The sequence below is a fragment of the Psammomys obesus genome, unplaced genomic scaffold (assembly GCF_907164565.1).
Source record: "Psammomys obesus unplaced genomic scaffold, mPsaObe1.curated_primary_1811, whole genome shotgun sequence".
Taxonomy (NCBI): Eukaryota; Metazoa; Chordata; class Mammalia; order Rodentia; family Muridae; genus Psammomys; species Psammomys obesus.
The window spans coordinates 2,218,565-2,238,405 of record NW_026591918.1 but is presented as its reverse complement, the minus strand read 5'-3'; the positions used below and the strand labels follow the sequence as shown (position 1 = coordinate 2,238,405).

The following is a 19,841-nucleotide window of genomic DNA, read 5'->3' as shown; positions in this document are numbered from 1 at the left end:
ATGATTTAAACTCATGTGAAAACCTAGATGCTATGGCTGGCAGCTACAATTCTGCCTACTACTGGAGGCAGATTTCTGCCTCAAAAGAGAGCCTGCCCTCGAAAGCTGTGCTCTGACCTTCACAAGTGTATCATGGAACACTCTTGAATTTAACACAGATGAACACAAATCTTTAAAAACAACAACTTGTGGATTTCATATATGAAGATTTAATTAAGCAAAAATTTATTCAGATCAAAATTTTTAAACCCACACTCAAACATTTGTCAAGATTAGAAAGTGAAAATAGTTTGGGTCACACACCATAATTGACAACATAGCTTTGTGAAATCATTACACTCTGTATATTCAAGTATATATAGTTCTTACTTGGCTCATAACAAATTTATTCAATTCTAGCAAAGCCAGCAGAATTTAAATGAACTTCCTTGAGTTTTACACTATGACTCCTAAGTCTGAAAGCTTAGATTTGATTTATAACAATGGCACAAATTATCTTTATTTCCTGCAAATGTAATCAGTTTTCCAAATAAGGCAAACATCAGTTTATACAGATCTTAAGGTAGGAAGAAATTGCAGTTAAGTAATTGTAGAGTTTGAACCACAAAACCAAATTGTTGTTATTTCCATGGTCAGATCAAGTCAAGAAAGACTATTACAGACAAGTGATTATGATTTTGTATGCTTCACAAAGGTGCTACTTTGAAAACCTATTCTCAATTAGTACTGAATAGCAACCCAGCAATTATTTTCAACTATGATCTAAGGAACACCTCTTAGTGAATGAACCTTCAGGAAACAACAGTACCATTACTTACATTTCACAGGAAATTAAGACAAAAGAATTTAGGATTAAGTAACGCATTCAAAATTACAAATTAGAAACACTATTTTGAAGTTAGTTTTGTCCTAAAGCCTTTTCTATTAGATAACCATTACTTTACATTTCTTCTTTGTGTCTTTTTTTTTTTTTTTTTTTTGAGACAGGCTCTCATGATGTAACTTTGCTCTGGAACTTACAGAGATCTACCTGCCTCTGCCTCCTAAGTGCCGGTACTAAAGGCGGACGCCATCATACCTTCCTACATAGGTTATTTTAAACATTGTTTTGTCTCCAGGATTGTCTTATAATTAAGTAGGTATTCTGTGAAATTTGCCCTGCCAAAATAAAAATATAGTTGTCTATAAGATTCTGATTATAGTTAAAAGTGACAAATACTTTTAATGAAAAGAGAGGAAGAGACCTGAAAGCATCTGCTTCACAGGAAATAAGTGCTCTATTACATGGATCTATAAAACGATCCAAACTTCAGAGACAGGAAGTTGATAATTTGATTTATCTTAATGGCTTTAGCTCATGAATAAGTGATAAAGGCTTATGTGTTTTTCTTATAAAAAGATGAGTCTTATTTGCACATTTGTTCGATGTTTTAAAGGATTTCTAATTACTAAGACATTCTTTATCTTATTTATAATAAGTCAAAACTTTAAGTGAAAGCCATTCTTTGACCAGAGTTAGCAATTAGCTGAAAGTCAGCAAAGAACACAGGTTTCCTCACCAAATCAATAAATCTAGCTAGCCACAGGCTGACTAAAAGCTTCCTTTAATGTTCCTATTAGGTCCCCTTTAAATTAACATATTCTCTTCATTAATTATTTAGGCCAATGACACGGTTATGTATCAGAAAGAATCACATATAACTCTTTGTAGAAAAACACCCAAGGAAACTAAAAAGAACCCATTCAGCATATTTCAGGAATCATAGCATAACTCAAGATGCAGGTTTAACGAAGAGCAGAAGGCTCTGTCCTGAAAGGCCTCAAGAGAAATGGGAAAGTCAAGTTCATTTCCTGATTGTTCAGGATGACTCCCAAAGTATTCAGCGTCTGGTCCAGATGAGCTATTAGTGATAAAGTAGTTTCCTTTCACTGTCAAGGCTTTTTTCCCTGAGGTAATGCCTAAATTCTTAATTTTAATATTTTATCGTGTTCCTTTTAGCTCCATTCTCTCTCACAAATAAACTCTACACATTTCCACTATATCGCCTGCTTTTCTTTCTTTTGTTTTGAGACAGGGTCTCATTACATAGCCCTGGCTGGCCTGGAACTCACCATTTAGGCCAGGTAGGCATTAAACTCTCAGACACCTGCCTTCCTGTCTCCCAGTGCTGGGATTAAAAGTTGTGTGCATCAAGGCCTACACTGGACACTTTTTCAAGTGGAATTTACAGTATTCAAAAGTTTCAAATGTCAACTTAAGAGTTATAACATTTCCATTTAATTTAGACTTCTTTAAATATGTCATAGAATTTATTTATGCTTTTTAGCATAAACTAATTTCATTTTAGCTATTTAACTCAGTAAATGTATTTTAAACTTTTTTGAGTTAGTTTTTTAATATTGATGTTCTTCACAAAAACGCAAAGTGGGTTTCTCCAAATCTCAAATCCTTAATTTTTTTTGTCACTCTTTTCTCTTTCCCTCACAATAAATAATTCTCTTCCCAAATCTTTATAAATCTCTACTTTCCAAGTTTCTTTTCACTGTAGGAAGTACCAAAGGAAAGATACAAAGCATTTCAGAGTAAATGAGTCTTGTCCTTAACACACACTTCAAAGCTACACATATGGCAGTATTTTGAAAATATTAAGTTGTTAATATCTTGACATTGAAAACAATAAAAAGCCAGAGAAAATATATCATAAGCAATCAGTCTTAAGTATATTAAAAGCTACTGATCTTGACTTGCATATAAACACTAATTTTACCACTATAAAAGACATATTTCACTTTTTTTATAAAACTACCCTCTAACAGAATATTCATAAGCTAGTCATCCCTTAGATAGCTCTGTACTGATAAAAAGTTACTTTCAAAGAAAAATATTAAAAGTAACTGTTTCACAGAAACAGAAGGTTTTATCAAATTCTGATAAAGAGCTGTAATTATAAATTTTTCACCAAAGATGGAGACTTAGGAAATGTTATACTGGTTAATAAGATGACCACCTCAGCAGCTACAAAAGTGCCGCAACGAAGATGAGGTAGTTGGAGACTGTCTACTCTCAGGGTCAGCATCCTCTCTAGAAGGGCTAGTTATCCTGACACTGGTGTTCACAGCCTCGGCCTCATTACAGTTGTAAGAGGTACATCTTGAGTGGCCGCCTCTCATAGTGATCAAGATGATCTTTAGACCACTGAGAGAAAAAAAAAATTAAGAGAGAATGGTAACAGGTTTTCCCATTTTAATTTTTTAATTGTTGAAAAATTTAAAGCTATTAAGTTTTCTTTTTTTTTGGGGGGGGGGGTAGAGGCATGGAGACAGGGTCTACCTCTGTAGCCCAGGTTATTCCAGGAGTCATGCAATCCTTCTGCCTCAGTCTTCCAATTTCTGGAAATACAGGCGTGAACCAACATGATCAGTAAAAGCTATTACTGAAGACTGTTTTTACATTAATAGCACCCTCAAGACCAGGAAAGGCTATCTTAACATAGATGCAACAAGAATTAAGAAAAAAATTTTTTGAGACAAATCCTCACCATACAGCTCTGACTGACTAAAACATGCAGCAATCTTTATCTCTCTGCTTCTCAAAAAGTGGGATTACAGGTATGTATCACTGAGCCAGCAAGAAACATTTAAGTTCTAACTCAGAAACTTTAAGTAATGTTCCTTGAGTCCAGGTTGAAGCAAGTTTTCTAGTACAGCTGAACTAATATCAAGAAATCAATTATCAAAACAAAGCAAAACAAGTAAAGATAAAGAAAAACAAAAGAAAGAAATCCATTAGTAGCCAGGCATAGTGTCAGACACCTTTAATCCAGCACTTTGGAGGAAGAAGTAGGATCTCTTGACTCTGATGACAGCCTGGACTATTTAGCAAGCTACAGAACAGCCAGGATTACAGACACCCAGTTAAAAAAATCCAAGTCCAACCAACTAAACAACAATCAAACCACAACAACAAAAGAAGAAACCCAATTACTAGCTGTTCATGGTGGTCCAAACCTTTTGGGTAATAATCCCAAAGCTCAGGCTGAAGGATCTCAAATTTGAGGTCTGCCTAGGCTACACGGAGAGACACTATCATACACAGAAAAAACAAAAACCCACAAAATCCTATAATATTTTAAAAAAAGCAGATAGCTCACTACAAGGAAAACTGGGCACTCTGTCAAGGGCAGTCACTGGAGAGAGAACTAGGGCACCATTCCACTTGTCTGCCTACTCTAGGCCAATGATGTTTCTAAAGTGTGGTGTTGCCCTTAACATAGTAAATGTGAGCCAGGCACAGGGGCACAAGCCTGTGATCCCAGCATTTAGGAAGGCAGAGGCCAGCCTGGTCTACAAAGTGAGTCCAGGACAGCAAGATTACAAAGAGAAACTGTCTTGAAAAACAAAAAAGAAAAGAAAACAAAACGATTGTAAATGTGAACTGTTATTTTGCCCCTCTGTCCAGTGTGTTATGTCATGGAGCTACTGCCATGCCTTCTCTTTTTTGAAGCCACATGAAGTATATGTTAGTTCCAAAGACAGAAATAATTATTTAGGATGTGAAGACAAAAATGGAGCACTAAGCTTCCTAAATATTCAGCCATGTTTTTGTTGGCATGTTTATTTAGTGCAATTCAAAATAAAGAGAAACTCGTCAGTTCTTTTTGTTACTGATGGATACAGGAGCTATTTAAAAGCTGAATATTTTCACCTGAGAACCAGAGTTCCTAAAAAAAAGGGCTAAGTAGTTGCCTTAGCAACTCTAAGTTTCTAATGCTGTTACCTTGCTTTGTAAAGCTCCCAGGAAGAAAGAAATGCAAGTTATGTTCCCCTTCACCTCCTCCAGGTTGAGGGGTGCCTATTTGGATTAACTGGCGATCCTCATACTGCAGAACAAGTGCGCCTCTAGAACATAACATTCTCTTTCTCACTGCCAGATTAACAAACACACAAACAAATAATCTTTAACAAGCAAGTATTATTTACTTAATACTTAAAATGAAAACACACATTTTCATTTTAAACCATTTTGTTATCTAACATTCCTACTAGCAAATTATAAAAGTCAAGTACATTGTAACAGATGGATTATAACACTCATCTTTACTGAAGAACCTTAAAATGAAAAAGGGATAGGTAACTATTCCCCCATACAAGAATACTGATAGCATAGATTAGCAAAATATTTCACATGTAGGAAAGAGTAAAAGATTATTAAAAAAAAATATATAGAATATTCAAATATATTTTCAATGTCTTGAAATTTCAAATATGCCTGGACCACATGTAAATTAAGGGAAAAAGTATACAATTTATATGGTAAAAACAAAAACCAAACACCTGTTTAAAAATATATGACAAGTGTATCATAAAAAAAATAAATTGATCTGGAATTAAAATTTAGGACAAGTTTTATTTTGGATTCCAACTGCCTTTGTAAAAAAATTCAAAGAGGCATAAGAAAAATAAAATATTAAGTGAAAATATGTATGCAAGTCCATATCTTTCCCCATCACTGTTGCTCTGGCACGTCAACCCTGAGTAACCTAACTTTTGATTTATAATGGTATTCCTTCAGATACAATTTCATAGGAGAAGGAATTGGAAGGGCATCGATGCCATCATAAGTCGTACAATTACAAATAACTGTTCTGCAAATATGCTGCAAGGAAAAGGGGAAAGTTCGGATTAACGGAGTGGATAAAAGTGGTTCAAAGAACATACAGGCACTTGGGTCCTTATAATGTTCTAGGAGCCCGGTAATATCAGGAGAATGGAAAACACAAGGATCATGGGCATCAAAGCTAAAGTTATGATTCCACTGTTCAATTCTAGCATGAAGAGAACGACTATAGCGTCTAAAACTAACGGAGAATAAGTAATCTTCCTGTGCTGAGTCTCGAAGTAAAAAGGTGCCCTCTGGCTTTCCTTCTAGCAGAGCTTCGGCTGCATATTTGTCCATGACACCCCAGTAGCACGGATTGTTACTGATCTGCAGGAGGTCTGGGACAAGGCAGTGGACATAATCAATCTGCGTGTGGTACTTGGGAGGTGCCTCCAGCTGCAGGGTTTCATCATCCATTTCCCACCTGGGCTTGTTTCTTTTTCTGGAGCTTGTGCACAGAGTTATAATTTCATCCTCTGACTCCATGTCACTATCTTCTATGCTGCCGTTTGTGACCAAGTCCATCATCGAGCCAGTTAAGTGGCCACCGGTACATGAAGCATTGTTGGTAGTTAGGACACAGGGCTGGACACTGGTTTGTGAGAAACAGGGAATGTCTTCTTCCATGTCTCTTCGTTTTACCTGAGCGCCCCTCAGTTTATTCTCAGATAAGTCTGTGCTCACCCAGTCATCTGAACTGGGACTTATAGGAACAGTGTGTCGTTTAATAAAATGCCACCTAAAAGCTAAGTCTGATCGAGGTGGAAAAGGGCACTTATCTAACATGAGTTCAGTGATATGAATTTTTCTTTTAGATGGAAGCCCTGAAGAGTGTCGACTACTACAATTCTTTATTGGAAAACACTGGCCCATGGCATCTTGCAGTTTCTGTTTAAGGGATCGGCCTAAAAATCTATGCCCACAGGAATGATCTAAGTCCAACTCAATGGACGAACAGCTGAGCTTCCTTTCTTGGCTCCTCAGAGGAATTTCAGCTTTCTCAATAGTACCAACTGCTTCAGATTCAGAACAACTGTCACTCTTTTTGGACCAAGATAACTTCTTTCCACTCCACACATAACCATCCTTTCTGTCAGCACTTCTACTCCGACTTGTTTTAGGCCTCACATCTACATTTTCACTGTTGCTTTCAGCCATCTTTACAAACTCCAGTGTTATAAATACTGTGTTTTCAGGTTTTCTGACAGGAAGTTTCTTCTGGGCACTTTCTGGATGTATCTAAGAAAAAGAAAAAGGGAAGTCATTAGCCACTAGTCTAGATTATACATTATCTAGTCTAGATTATACATTAAACCTCGCTTGGAGACAAGGTGAAAACCATAATCAGGACATGAAAGGAATACTGGCCATGTTGTAACGCAGCTCCAGGTGCCTTGTTCCCACTTTAATGCACTGCTCTACTATATTGGGATAATATTTCCTAGTACCATGGAGGCAAGATAATGGATTCCTTTCTCATAGCTAATTTTCAACATAGGTCCTATCTTGGCCACAATACATGCTTGGATAGAAATAATTCCTAGTTTTGCAGTATATCTTATGCCTATTTCTCCTTCCCTTATTTTTCTTTTATTGGTTTCCAGAGACAGGGTCTTGCAATGTAGACCTGGCCAATCTGGAAACCTCTATGTGGACCAGGCTGGCCTTAAACTTGCAACATTTCTCCTGATCCCAACTCTATGCTTCTATGCTAGAATTGCAGGCGTGTGTCACTATATCTGACTTTCTCTTTATTTTTCTTATTTCACAACAGGCCAGTTAATTCTTTATAAGAAGAAACAGTTACAAATCTATGAGCTACTGGCTGGAGAGATGGCTTGGAGGTTAAGAGCACTGGCTGTTCTTCCAAAGGTCCTGAGTTCAATTCCCAGAACCACATGGTGGCTAATAACAGTCTATAATGAGATCTGCTACCCTCCTCTGGTACATAGGTATACATGCAGGCAGAATACTGTGCAAATAATAAAAATTTCTTAAAAAATATTTTGGAGCTGGAGGGATGGCTCAGTGGTTAAGAGCACAGTCTGCTCTTCCAAAGGTCCTGAGTTCAATTCCCAGCAAACACATGGTGGCTCATAACCATCTATAAAGAGATCTGGAGAGCTCTTAGGATATGTAGGCCTACATGCAGGAAAAGTACTGTATAAAATAATAATAATAAAAAGAAACAAAAAAAAAAACAACTATGAGACTATCCTGTATTGTTTCTTTTCTTGTTTTTATTTCTTTTTTAATAATTTTTTATTACTTTTTTATGTGCACTGGTGTTTTTCTTGCATGTACATATGTGTACCAATCCCCTGGAACTTGAGTTATATAGGCAGTTGTAAGCTGCCATGTAGGTGCTGAGAATTGAACCTGGGTCCTCTGAAAGAGTAGTCAGTGCTTTTAACTGCTGAGCCATCTCTCCAGCCCCTCTTGCTTCCATTTCTATTGATTAAAATAAGAACAATTTTAATTTGTGAAGTTTTTAGAATTTATTAAGTAAATAATTACCACTGAGCAATAAAAATGTCAAGTAAATATTCCAAAATGAGTTTTGCCAATTAATTTCAATAACAAAAATCTCTGCATTTTTATAAGTATTCTACTCACATAATATTCTTACATTCTTCATCACCTGAAAACAGAGAGTAAACTTGTACAGGGCACTCATTGGCTATACATACTTGAATTTATAATGAATCTGCATAGGTATCTCTATGAGAACGTTTTAGTCATTTTGAACTCTGTGTCTGTGTGCCAGCGTGTCTAAGTGCACAATGTGCATGCAGGTGCCTGTGTAAGGTAAGGGGGTATCGTGTCCCTGAAACTGTAGCTATAGGTGGTTGTGAGCCTCCTGGTGGCTGCTGGGAACCAGTCCTAGGTCCTCTGCAAGAGCAGTGCCCTCTGTGAAAGCAATACATTTTCTTAACATCTCTCTAGCCCCACCTAAGCATTTTTAAGTGAAGCACATGTTAAGTAAGGAGCTGGGAGGCAGGGTCCTATAATTTAAATTATTTTGCAAATGAAAGCTAAATTTTGTATCTGAGAAAAATCAGTCATTCAACATGTTAAGCTATGCTTAGGTTTGTTAATTTTAGAACATTAAAACTCAACAGTCAAGTTGGTGTGGTACAGACTAATACATTTCAAAGTAGTACATTTAAAATAAAGTCCTAACTTCACCTCATTTTTCAAGAAACACCATCACTTAGCACTGCCATTGCATTCAGCAGTATTGTTTTTCCTTAGAACAGAGGGACGTGAGTTTCCATAGTCAAAGAGCCTGCTACATAGTACATCATTCTAAAAACTTAGACTTCTAGAAGTAATAAAGATAGCTTGAGGATCCCTAATATAAAATCTGAAATGATCAAAATATCAAACTTTTAAGGTATCAGCATGTTGTTACCAGTGGAAGACTCCATACTTGACCACGTGGTTGGCTGAAGGCAAAACACAGGAACATTAGAAATGCCATGTAAAATTACCAGGTTGTATGTTATGGATTATATAGAAAACATGAATGCATTTTTTAGACTTGGGCTCCGTATATATATAAATGTAAATTCTAAAACCTGGGAAAACAAAATTTGAAAACACTTCTGGCCCCAAGAATATCAGATAAGGGAGAGTGAATTTATGTTGAAGTAACTCTCCGAAGGAAAGCATTACAATAAAAATGGTTGCAACAACACTGGAAGCTATAGTTGAATTTCTTACTCTGAAGGAAAACTAGCCAAAGCATCAAACAGGAGGATAAAACAAAATTTTATATTTATTAACAACTTTACTTCATAACAAATAGGATGTTTCTCTAAAGGAGAAACATGACATCTAAACCAAGAAGACAAGCAACCAGGAAAGAAGGAGTTTTGGGGAACAGACAGAAGGAGGTCTCCTGACAAAGGTGAGCTGAGGTTCAAACTGCCAGGATGCGGCCAGTCAACAGACACGCAAGACACACAAGCCAAGGTCAGAAATCCTGGCGGGAAACAGACTACTATTTGGGAAGGTCACTAAGAAGGTGATACAGCATATTAAAGCAAGAATAGATGACAACTCTGAGGAGCTCATCCCCAACCCCCTGCCGAGCACTGAGGGTTGAACTTGGGGCCTTGTTCCTGATAGGGAAACTCTGTCCCACTGAACTACACCCCAACCCTTTTACTATGTAGCCCAGGTTGTATCCACCTGTTAACCCCCCTGCCTCCTAAATGCTAAGATTATAGGAAGGTATCATGTCAGACTAAGAAATACTAATTTTATAAAGTGATTTTTGCCATATCAATGTCTGGTCTAATATATCATGCAACTGCTACAGTTTTCAAAGTAGAAAGAAAATTGACCTTGAATTTTTTGGTTTCCTAGAAATTAAAATATAAGAAATCGATTATATGGTTGATGACGCTGTCATAACTCACTGTCATCTGGTAATTTGCCTGATGTTACCCTTGAGGGAAAAGAGGGAGTCCTAAAATACTGAAGAGTCAGGCCAGTCTGATTCCAGTCTCATTTACTTTGTGTAAGGCAACTGTCTGTATGATGAGGGAATTCATTTCTGGACTATAGTATTTGAAGTTAAAAAAAAATCTTTATAATGTTTTGTATTGAGATATGACTGCAAATTGTATTATGCACCAGGGTTGCAAGTTATCTCAAGATACAGTATTTCAATTAGTTGAGTTTTGGGGGCCGGAGAGATGGCTCAGTGGTTAGGGCACTTGCTACTCTTTCGAGAGGACCAGAATCGGGGAGCACCCACACCACATGGCTCATAACTCCCTTAGCTTCAGCTCCAGGGTTGTTGATGCCCTCTTCTGCCTCTGTCTCTCTCACACACATATGCACAAATAAAAATATTTTAAAAAGAAGTTAAACTTTTAAAAGAAATCAAAATCAAAGATTTTTCTTTCACAAAATGGCAAGTGTTTTAACTTCACTTTTACTGAGCTAACAAGTGACTCTCCAAAGCTACTAAGCAGACAGGATTTTAATAGTTTATTCCACAGCATAGGTAACTTCTTAACAACTCCTAGAAAAGCCCTTAGTTGCAGTAAGATACCAGAAAAAGACAGTTGGGATGTCCAGATCATGCTGCAAAAGATATTCAAAATGTCTCCACTGTATAGAAAGAAACAATTCATCATGTGACCTGCACATGCTGGTAGAAATGTTCTACTAGTACATTTGGGAGGTAAAGGCAGGAGGATCAGGAGTTGAAGCTTATCTTTGGGAACAGGGTGAGTCTGAAGCCAGCCAAGCCTACAGAAGACCCTATCTCAAATAGTCAAACAAACAACAATGTAGCATGTTAAAACAATAATAACAACAACAAAGCCTCTTGTACCTTTGCATTTAAAGACACATGAAGGGATTATTCTAATATCTTTCACAAGTCTCATTAGACTTGGGGTACTTGGGATCAACCCTAGGTTTCACACACACACACACTTTTAATGAGGTACATCCCTAGAACCCCAAAATCATTTTAAAATATTTATTTTTGAGACAGTCTCACTATGGAGCTCTAGCTAGCTGCAACTCACTGTGTAAACCAGCTTAGACTTGAACTACTAGAAATCTGCCTGCCTCTGCCTCCCAAGTGTTGGAATTACCACACCTGGCTCCAAATTCTTAAAAATATAAAAATTCAATTATGTTGTTCTCAATAAAACTAACGTAGGTCCTGTGTGGTTTGAGTAAGAATGGCCCCCATAGGCGTATCTATTTGAGTGCTCAGTGACATTATTTAAAAAGATGAGGTGTGGTCTTGTTGGAGGAAGTATGTCACTAGTGGTGAGCTCTGAGAGTTCGAAAGTCCAAGCAAGAGCCCAGTCCCTCTCTGTTCCTGCTGTCAGTTGATCCAGATGTAGAACTCTCAGCTACTCTTCAGCCCCACGTGCCTGACGCTGCCATGCTCCCCGCCATGAAGAAGGCAAACTAACCCTCTGCAACTGTGAGCCGGCCCCAATTAAAAGCTTTCTTTTATAAGAGCTGCTGTTCATGATGTCTCTTCACAGCACTGAGACACTGACTGACACGGCTCCAAACAGCCAGTCATTAGTTCTTGAAAATGTCTTCTATTGTCACGGTCATTGCTTTTTAAGGCTGGGGCTTAGAACCCAAGGTTTCATGCATGTTGGACAAATGCTGTACCATAAGCCAATTCTTGGAATTTAAGCAAACTTTATATAGAGGAAGAGATATAGAATGATTGGGTGACGTTATCACCAATCTTGTGCAGTACAAAAATCACAGCAGGACTTGGAGAGATATTAACAAACTGGAAATGTTAACAGCTGCTGAGAAACTCCCCATCTTTTTTTTTTTAAAGAAGAGGAGAGAATCATTTGGAAAAAGCTGATTTGGCTTCTGATTCAATATTAATTTTTTATGAAGGGAGCCACAGCCCTTGGGAATCAACAGTGACATTTGAAAAAAAGCCATTATTTCTTAATGAGCAAGAGGCAAGTGTTTAAAAAGCAAGTTTACGTAAGAGCTACTTCAAGAAAGCAAGTTTCCAGATTTAACTGGCATAACAATGACGATAAAAATCAATGTCCACATGATAATTTTACTAACAAAAGATTTAACTAATATTTTTATTGAGTAAGACTAGGAAGGTAATTTTAACCCAAGAGTTTTACAGAAAATAAAAGTTAATGACTTGAACATCTGGAAAACTAATTTGTAATCTCTATATTGCTGTATAATAGAGCATATTTTATATGTGTATGTTATTCATTGAACTACTTGTGCCTACAATGCTGATATACACTTAAGACTAGAATTCTAATTTCTACTACTAATCTAAAATAAATATGATCTAAAGAGTAATTCAGTATCCTAACTAATTCACAAATACATTATTATTATGATAGCAATTCAGTCCTATGACCTTTCCTACAAAATCTGTGACTCCGTGTTTACCTGTAGCCACCTGCCCCAAACTCCACCAAAGCATTCAATTAGAGCTTGCTATCTAAGCTGGATGCTGAATAAACATTTAGGCTTCACAAATGAAATGTGTTGTATAGCAGACAAAGAGGAATTCCTTGGAATATTACACACAAAAAAAAAAAAAAAAGAAGAAAAGAAAAAGAAAGAAAGGAGAGAAAGAAAACAGCTTATACATGAGAAAAAAATGTTTGAGATAAAAAAAATTTTCATTCCCTAGTTTTTTTTTTCTTAATAAATTTAAAAAAATTTTTAAATTTACATTTATTTTCTACTAACTTTTGATTTTTCGAGACAGGGTTTCTTTGTGTAGCCTTGGCTGTACTGGACTGGCTTAGTCATACCAGACTCTTCAATCTATATTCCAGTAAACAAGAGTTCTAAAAGTCTGTGTATGAGGACGTTTCAGTGGTTTATATTACTGTGTGGTGACAACTGTTAATAGTAATGTGTATTTAATAACATGCTAAGAGACTTTTTAATTTTCTCATAAAAAAGTTGTATTAACTTTTGAATGAATCATTGTGTATATATCCATCAAATCACATTGTATTTCATAAATATATAAAATTGCTATTTGTCAAAATAAAATAATTCAAAACAAATACTTATACTGGGGAAAAAGGGTGGGGACCCCTTCTTAAAGAGGTTTAAGAAGTGCCTCCTGGAAGACTACCATGACGTGAATGAAGTTTTCCCGAGGGCCTTTAGGAAAGAAATCTATTTGTATTTACCACAGATGCCTTTTGAAGAACAGAATTTGAGAAACATTAAAATGCATGTACATTCCATGAGCTTATTAACAAAGACAAAGAGATACATCTAAACATTTATCAGCTGAAGTCAGCTGCTACTCTAGAGTAAAGGGCAAGCAGAAAACCAATGGCTGGAAGTATATGTCGTGTAGGCAAGCCCAGGGAAGAAGCAGGTTAGTAACTTGGGGCTTGACCTGGGTTTATGCAACAACCTCCATCTTCTAATAATGCACTTGGCAGCATAGGCCCCTCATCGGCAGGACTATGGACTGCATAAACTGACATAAGGTACAGATGTAATGAAGCAAAACTGTGCATAACTGGATGAGCATGTGATTAAAGTGAGATATTATGGAAAGAAACACAGAGTAGAAAGTGATTATATGAAGGAACTATGAATTAGACAGGAAGTCACCTTCACCATGCCCCCTTATAACAAAATTCCCTTTTCTCTTAACCTTATAGAAAGAGGCCCTAAGTGGTAACAGGGCTCCTGAGGCCACTTCTCCCGACAGTGCCTTACGAGCTTTTTCATTGCTTTGTTTAAATGTTCTCCTTGCTGCTTTTGCAGATCTGTGTGGGCTTTTATCGTAGTTCTTTGAAGAGGTCAAGGATCCGGAAACACTCAGCCCTAGCCCTCAGTCCTAACTACCAGCAAAACCTGGCCTCAAGTAGAAGGCAGAGCAACAGGATCTTAAGAATCAAAACATTGAAGGTATGTTTTTAAATGCTTTATGAAATAAATTGCATACAAGAAGGATTTTCCTCCTAATTTGTAATTTTTAATTACAAAATAGTATGTATTCACTAGCATATAGAATATTCAAGTAAATTTAAGAAAAGAAAGGAGGCACAGATGAGTGAACTTGACTAGCATGCATGAGGCTCTGGCAAAACCCCAAAAAGGGTAACTCTAATTTAACCCGATTTTCTCAATTGTAAAATCAGGGCACATTTTACCCAGTCATAACTGAAGCACATGAAAACATCATTCAATGAGGTTAAGCAAAACAAAGATTACTGAGGACTTTTCTAAAAATGAGGTAAACAAGTGGCAAAATTTTAAAAAAAGGAAGGAGAGGCAATAATAGCTATCTATTTAAGGCTAGAGACTGTGCAAAATGTATCATGAAAGTCTGAACATATACTAGGTATGTAAGTACATGACTAAAATAACAGCACTTGGAAGGTGGGTGTAGGAGTATCAGGGGTTCAAAGTCAGCGGGGTTACATGAGACTGACACAACAAAACAAAACACTCTGAAATGGAAAAAGCTCCAGTATTTCTAAAATACCATAAAGCACAAAGCACATTATTCTTTAGTTAAATGTGTTCCTTTAAACAAGCTTCATGTTTGTGTATGTGTGCAGGCACCCCAGAAGACAGAAGAGGGTTTCAGATCTTCTGGAATCCTGTGTCATCAGATGTGGGTGTTGGGACTTGAACCCTGGTCTTCTAAAAGAACAGCAAGTGCTCTGAGCTGATGAGCCATCTCTCCACCCCAAACTTTAAAGTACTGAGTAAAAATAAAACTTTGAGTAAAAATAAACTTTTAGTGATAACATTTTTATAGTTTGTTTTTAAAAATATTTCATTTTATTTTATGTTTATGGATATTTTGCTTGTGTATCTTGTCCTGGGAATTGAACCCAGGTCCTCTAGAAGAGCAACCAGTAGTCTTAACCTCTGAACTAGCTCTCTAGCTCCCCCCCCCCCATTATAGTTCCTTACAAGCTAACTTAACCAAGATTTAAACAGAAATACTAGGCAAGGTTTTTTTTTTTTTTTGGGGGGGGGGGTGACAGAGTCTAAAGGTGTGGGCCACTATGCCAGGCTTCTTTCCTTTTAGTAAAACTTGAAGAGCTATATTCTTTTTACTACTTTATAATAATTATATATGATTACATTTAGGGTAGGAAACACATTACACCAAAATACTAATAAAATGTAAATCTAGATTTAAATATTTTACAGTTTTAATTTTAAAAGCTATCTGTGGTAGCACAACCTATAATTCCAGGGCTTAGGAGGCGTGAAATAGAATATAGAGTTTGAGATCAGATTGAACTACACAAGTTTGAGAGCAACCCCCGTCATAATGTTTTATTAAACTGACTTTTATGGCAAGAGCTTGGTGTAGAGGTAGTAGAGTAGCCTGCTTTGGATTAGTGAAAGAGCTGGAGTCTGATACTGGAAGGTATGGACTTCGGAGAATTTTTGAGTTTTAGCCAGGTGTGGTGGAGCATGCCTTAATTCTAGCCCTTGGGAGGCAGGGGCAGGGTGATCTGTGTGGGTCCAAGGGCAGCCTTGTCTACCTAGTTGAGTTCTAGCCAGGTGGGCCACACAGTGAGACTGTCTGAACAAAACAACAAAGCCACTGAATGTGTCTGGGAAGCTTAAAAGGCTCCTATTACTCTGGTAAATGGGTACAGTAACAAACTGCCTTCCAAATTCTTACTTCTAGGCCAGAGATCAGTACATCTCTCAGACCTCATCCGACAAGTTTCTTAGGCAGTGGCTGATGGTTAACATAGTAATTACCGATTGATTGAAGCAGAGAGGCAGGTGTCAACAGAGTGTTCAGTCACAAATAAGACATTCATTCACATACACCCCAAAACTAAGGGACCATTGTGGAAGGTAAGGAGAGATCCTAAGAGCCAGAGGTTAGGAGAACTGGAGTGAAAGAGTGTCTCAGACATGACAGGCCCATCAAATTCATGAACTCAGCAGCCCGCACACCATCGAGACAGTTACCACTCTAGCATGGAGGGGGAGGTACTTATGAGACCCCATCCTTAACAGATGGCTTCTAGGGGAGGAAAGGGCAGGTCTCCGTCTCTCTTTCCTTTTATGTGCATTGGTGTTTGCCTGCATGCATGTGTGTGAGAACTAAAATTACAGAGAGTTGTGAGCTGCAATGTAGGTGCTGGGAATTGAACCCGGGTCCTCAGGAAGAGCAACCAGTGCTCTTAACCTCCCTAGCCTGAATCAGACTTTTTGTTTGTTTGTTTTGTTTTTTCAAGACAGGGTTTCTCTATGAATAGCCCTGGCTGTCCTGGAATCACTCTGTAGACCAGGCTGACCTGCCTCTGCCTTCCAAGTGTTGTGATTAAAGGTGTTTGTACCACTCCTGGCCAAGTCAGATTTCTTTAAGGATAAGGCAATCATGTCCCAGTGGATGGCCCTATACTTGTAAGTATATGGGCAACACAAATTAGACAATGGTAAGTTATGAGGCAGGGTAGAGGGCACCAAGTTGAAAGAGGGTAAGGAGATAGGGGTGGATCTGGGTGGAGTTAGAGGAACAGTGAGGTGGTGATGACTATGATAAAAATGCAATGTATAAAATTCTCAGAAAAAATGATATTAAAAAGCTGATACTACTATCTATCTTGCTATGGTAAAAATTAATCTAGTAGTGTAATGTAATAAAAGAATCAAATACTAGATCTCTTTTATACCGTACTGGGTTTATACAAGTATCATTTATTCCCACAATAAATGTTATTAACCCTCATTCATAATATATTCAGAGAGACTAAAAACAATCAATGTTATTTTTTTCAATACTTGGTTCTCCTCAGCTATTGTTAGCCTCTCTTCCAGCCTCATCTTCCTTAGTAATAATGTTTTGTACATCAAGTATATATTCTATTAAAAAGACATTGTAGGAAGTGGATTGGAGAGATGGCTGAGTACTTGTAAGTATTTGCTGTGGTTGCAAAGGTCCCAAATTCTGTTCCCAGAATCCACATCTTGCAGCTCACAATTGCCTGTAACTCTCCAGGGAATCTGATGCCCTCTTCTGGCCTCTGCAGGCACTGTACTCACAGATACCCCTACCATATACATTTTTATAATTAAAAAGAAAATCTTTTTTTTTTCTATTTACTGTTTTAATGGTAAGATTCTTATTACAGCATAACAAGGTGATGTACATAATCTTCTACCCGAGCCTCCATTCAGCCACCTTTGAAATAGGAAGGTGCACTGCATGTTCCCTTCTGCCGTGGGAGCCGAAAATCAGAATTAAGGGTATCAGTGTAAAGCTTGCAGTGCCTTCTGTCCTGGGGGCACACGTACTACTACCCTCACATTTTTATAGTCAAAATAAAATCTTAAAAAAAACCTCTTCAGTCGGCAAAAATGTTATATAGTCTCTTAGATAACTGCGTAGGATCATATGCCATTGTTATATATAATTTTATTTTTATTAGAATGCTATATATCTGTTTTCTCAAACTATTGTTCTTGAGAACCTCAGGGTATTAAAGTGGTCACAGCAGGGCAAACTAAATTTCCGTGAAATTGAATCTGCAATATTGGCATTGTTTTCAGTTAGTTCATTCAGATACCAACTTCAATGAGATATGCATTTGGAATAAATAATTCATTTGGGAATCTTGGGACCTTTATCAGTTACAGGTATACTGGTTTATTTCTTTTAAAGTATGGTATTTTAGATAACCTGACAATTTTGCAATGCAGAACTTTACTTATGTGAATTTCGTTACTACATTATCACCCTGCACATAGTGCTTCAAATCTATTGCCCTCAACATGCTCATAAACTTGCAGAAGGCAGCATTCATAGTTTTGGAGGCATTTGGCATTTGAAAGTTTTACAGGCTAATGCCCAAAGTAAACAAAACCATTAAATACCTAAAGTGCCTAGCTAGTAACATGAGGCCTTAACAGTTTTAGACATTCATGAGTATCTTCTATGTACTTCAATAATTTAGTGGAACTAAGGATCACCGATAGCTTAGAGGTGAGAAATCTGACAGTCAGGAAAGCAAAGACAGACACTCACACTCAAGGTCACACAGTAGACTAGAGTTAAAAGTAAAAACTAGAACTGTTTAATCCTTAAGCTTATTCATACCAATGAAATCAGCAAAGGAAATAATATCTTAACCTGTGAATAATGGCTTGATTGATAGGGCCAAGAGAACGGGCAGGCATGCTGACATCGTTCATAGTTTTAAAATCAAATGGTATTACTGATACTATGTCTAAAGTATTTATAGCTATAACTCTTTTTCCTGTTTTCAAGTTTCTGAATGTTAGGCTCTGAAAAGCATTACTTTGAAATCTCATTATGGTATATTCAATATATAAATGAGTATCAGCTCAACTTGAACCTCACACTGTACCTAATAATATTGTCCAGTTACTTGGGCAAAATAATTATAAATTGGATAACCTAAAGACTGAATAATTTCAAGATAAAACTAAGTTACTCAGAAACCATCATCTCAGGTACGATCATTCTTGCTGAAAATTAACAATAAGGTATTTAAAAAAGAATCTCAAACTGGGCATAGTGGCACACTATGCTGGCTTTAATCCCAGCACTTAAGAGACAGAGGCAGGAGGATTTCTGTGAGTTCGATGCCAGCCTGGTCTATAAAGAGAGTGCAGGACAGCCAGGGCTATTACACAGAGAAACCTGTCTTGAAAAAACAATACCAACAACAACAAAAACCCAAAAACAAAAGCAAACCCCTCCGGTTCTACTTGCGCCACCTGCTCTTCCTTTTTATTCATCTACAAATCTGAGCGTCGATTTGGAACCCTGTTTCTTATTATGCCTCACAAAATGCCACTATAGCAAGAACATCATGATTCGAGTAAGAGCTAAGCTTGCAACTTTTAAGAATGAATCCAGATTGAAGAACAGGAAAATCTACTTCTACAATGGAAAAATGTCCCAGTTGATAAAAATAAGTCTGACTGAAACTGTACAGTGGGTTCCACAAGAACCCAGAGAAATTTCCTAAGATAAATATTAACGAAAAAAAAATCATAATTTTCAACAGAGATCAATTTACTAATATGGAGAACGACAAGAAAAGCATAAACTTGACGGGCCAAGACCTGACTTAGCACAGGATGTGTTACGGACTGCAAGGATGAAAGGAAGCAATTAACAATGAATTAGAACCCTTCTTTTGGAGCTAAATGTACTTTAGTAAACTTCGGGTGGGAACTAAGCAAACAGGAGACCCGAGTGAACTCTCTTAAGCATCATTTAGCTAGAGTCGCAAAAACAAAAATGAATCCATCCTTTATTACTACAGAAATGACAAAGTAAGGACACTAGGGTGTCAAGGATAAAGGCTTGACGAGGTCTACCCCGTCCCGAGGAGCCCGAGCGGCCGCCTGGGAGCAGCGCCTGGAAGGGCAGACGTTAAACCCCAGCCCTCGCGCCACCCTTTCCCGTCTCACCTGTCCGAGCGAGCGCCGCCGTCGCCACCGTCGCCATCGCTCGGGCGCGGAGGGCAGGCCCGGCCACTCCCGCTCCTCGTGCAGCTCCCGCAAGGCCGAGGCCGCTCCGTCGGCCCCCGCCCCCGCCCCTCCGCCAGGCCAGTGTCAGACTTGCGGCTGTCTCCGCCTGCTCCCCGGGGACCGCCGCCACTTCCGGGTTCGGCCGCCACCTTTTCTTTCAGGCTCCCGA

The 19,841-nt window shown here is 37.8% G+C and overlaps 1 protein-coding gene across 1 annotated transcript; it reads right to left on the bottom strand.

Moving 5' to 3' along the window:
- Window positions 1–193: 193 nt before the first annotated feature.
- On the bottom strand, window positions 194–19,802 carry Socs4 (suppressor of cytokine signaling 4). Its single transcript, XM_055612432.1, has 2 exons — window positions 19,613–19,802; window positions 194–6,898 (listed from the first exon to the last, which is right to left on the bottom strand). The coding sequence occupies exon 2, from the start codon at window positions 6,815–6,817 to the stop codon at window positions 5,507–5,509; it is 1,311 nt and encodes a 436-aa protein (XP_055468407.1). The 5' UTR covers window positions 6,818–6,898; window positions 19,613–19,802; the 3' UTR covers window positions 194–5,506.
- Window positions 19,803–19,841: the final 39 nt, after the last annotated feature.

What these genes read in the sequence shown, in the direction of transcription:
- Socs4 (XM_055612432.1), bottom strand. Translation starts at nt 6,817, where the DNA reads ATGGCTGAAAGCAACAGTGAAAATGTAGATGTGAGGCCTAAAACAAGT.